We start from the raw sequence: 896 nt of genomic DNA, 5'->3' as shown, positions 1-896 counted from the left end.
CCTCCGCGGGGTCCCCGGTGTACCCTCGGTACCTGGAGGGCTGCGACGAGGACTCCGTGACGGAGGAGGCCACGCTGAGCGACGTCACGTCCATCGGCGAGGACGACTCGAGGTCCCACTTGGACGTGCCGCACATCAGCGTGGCCAAGGCGGAGGCGGAGTCGAGTCCGGGCGCGGCCGAGAACGAGAAGTCGCTGGGCCTCTCGGAGCTGCTCAAGAGCCTCATCATCGGCGACGAGGAGGAGAGCTCGGCCATGTCCTCGTCGGACCTCCAGGACGACCCCGAGCGCCTGGAGGACAGCGCGCGGATGGACCGCCTCGGGAGCCCCAACAGAGCCTTCAGGGACATGTGCCGGAGGAGGGACGCCAACAGGCAGAACTGGAAGCTGGGGATCCGGTCGCACTCCGCCCCCGAGGAGGCCGAGTGCCACGCCTCCACCTACTCGCTCTCGAGGCTGGACTCGCCGGCGCAGGAGCGGGAGTACCAAAACATCAACAAGATCCACCGGCGCGACACCTCCATGGAGGCCGCCCGGAGGTACCTCCAGAGCGACGAGAACCTCTGGAGGACGTGGAGGTGCGGCCCGGCCTGGGGGCGGAGGTCGAGGGGGAGCACCAACCCCCTCCTGCACCACCTGAGTCCCGGCGTGAGGGGCAGGGTCCGGAGGCCCAGAAGTATAGGTGCTAGCGGGGAGCTGTACGGCAAGCTGGCCGTGTTCGAGCCCCACAGGTAACTCTCCCGGGAGAAGCCCTTCGCGGCGGCCACTCGTCTCCCGTCGCCCTTCCACGCTCCATCCTCTATTTATACGTCTCCCTCGCTCTCTCCTGTTTTCCCTCTCCCTTTCTTTCCTTATTTTTCCCACCTCCCTTTTCCTCGCCCTATTTAAACCATGCAA

At 66.2% G+C, this 896-nt stretch overlaps 1 protein-coding gene across 1 annotated transcript in view; it reads left to right on the top strand.

Annotated features, from left to right (window-relative positions):
- Nucleotides 1–896, top strand: part of LOC119590692 — a gene marked incomplete at its 5' end in the record, with an annotated part of 6526 nt that extends 5630 nt beyond the window's left edge. The window contains 1 exon segment of the mRNA XM_037939378.1: nucleotides 268–896. Coding sequence (XP_037795306.1) covers nucleotides 268–734 — 467 coding nt within the window.

Source organism: Penaeus monodon, chromosome 27 (genome assembly GCF_015228065.2).
Source record: "Penaeus monodon isolate SGIC_2016 chromosome 27, NSTDA_Pmon_1, whole genome shotgun sequence".
Classification (NCBI taxonomy): Eukaryota; Metazoa; Arthropoda; class Malacostraca; order Decapoda; family Penaeidae; genus Penaeus; species Penaeus monodon.
This window is presented reverse-complemented; position numbering and strand designations above follow the sequence as displayed.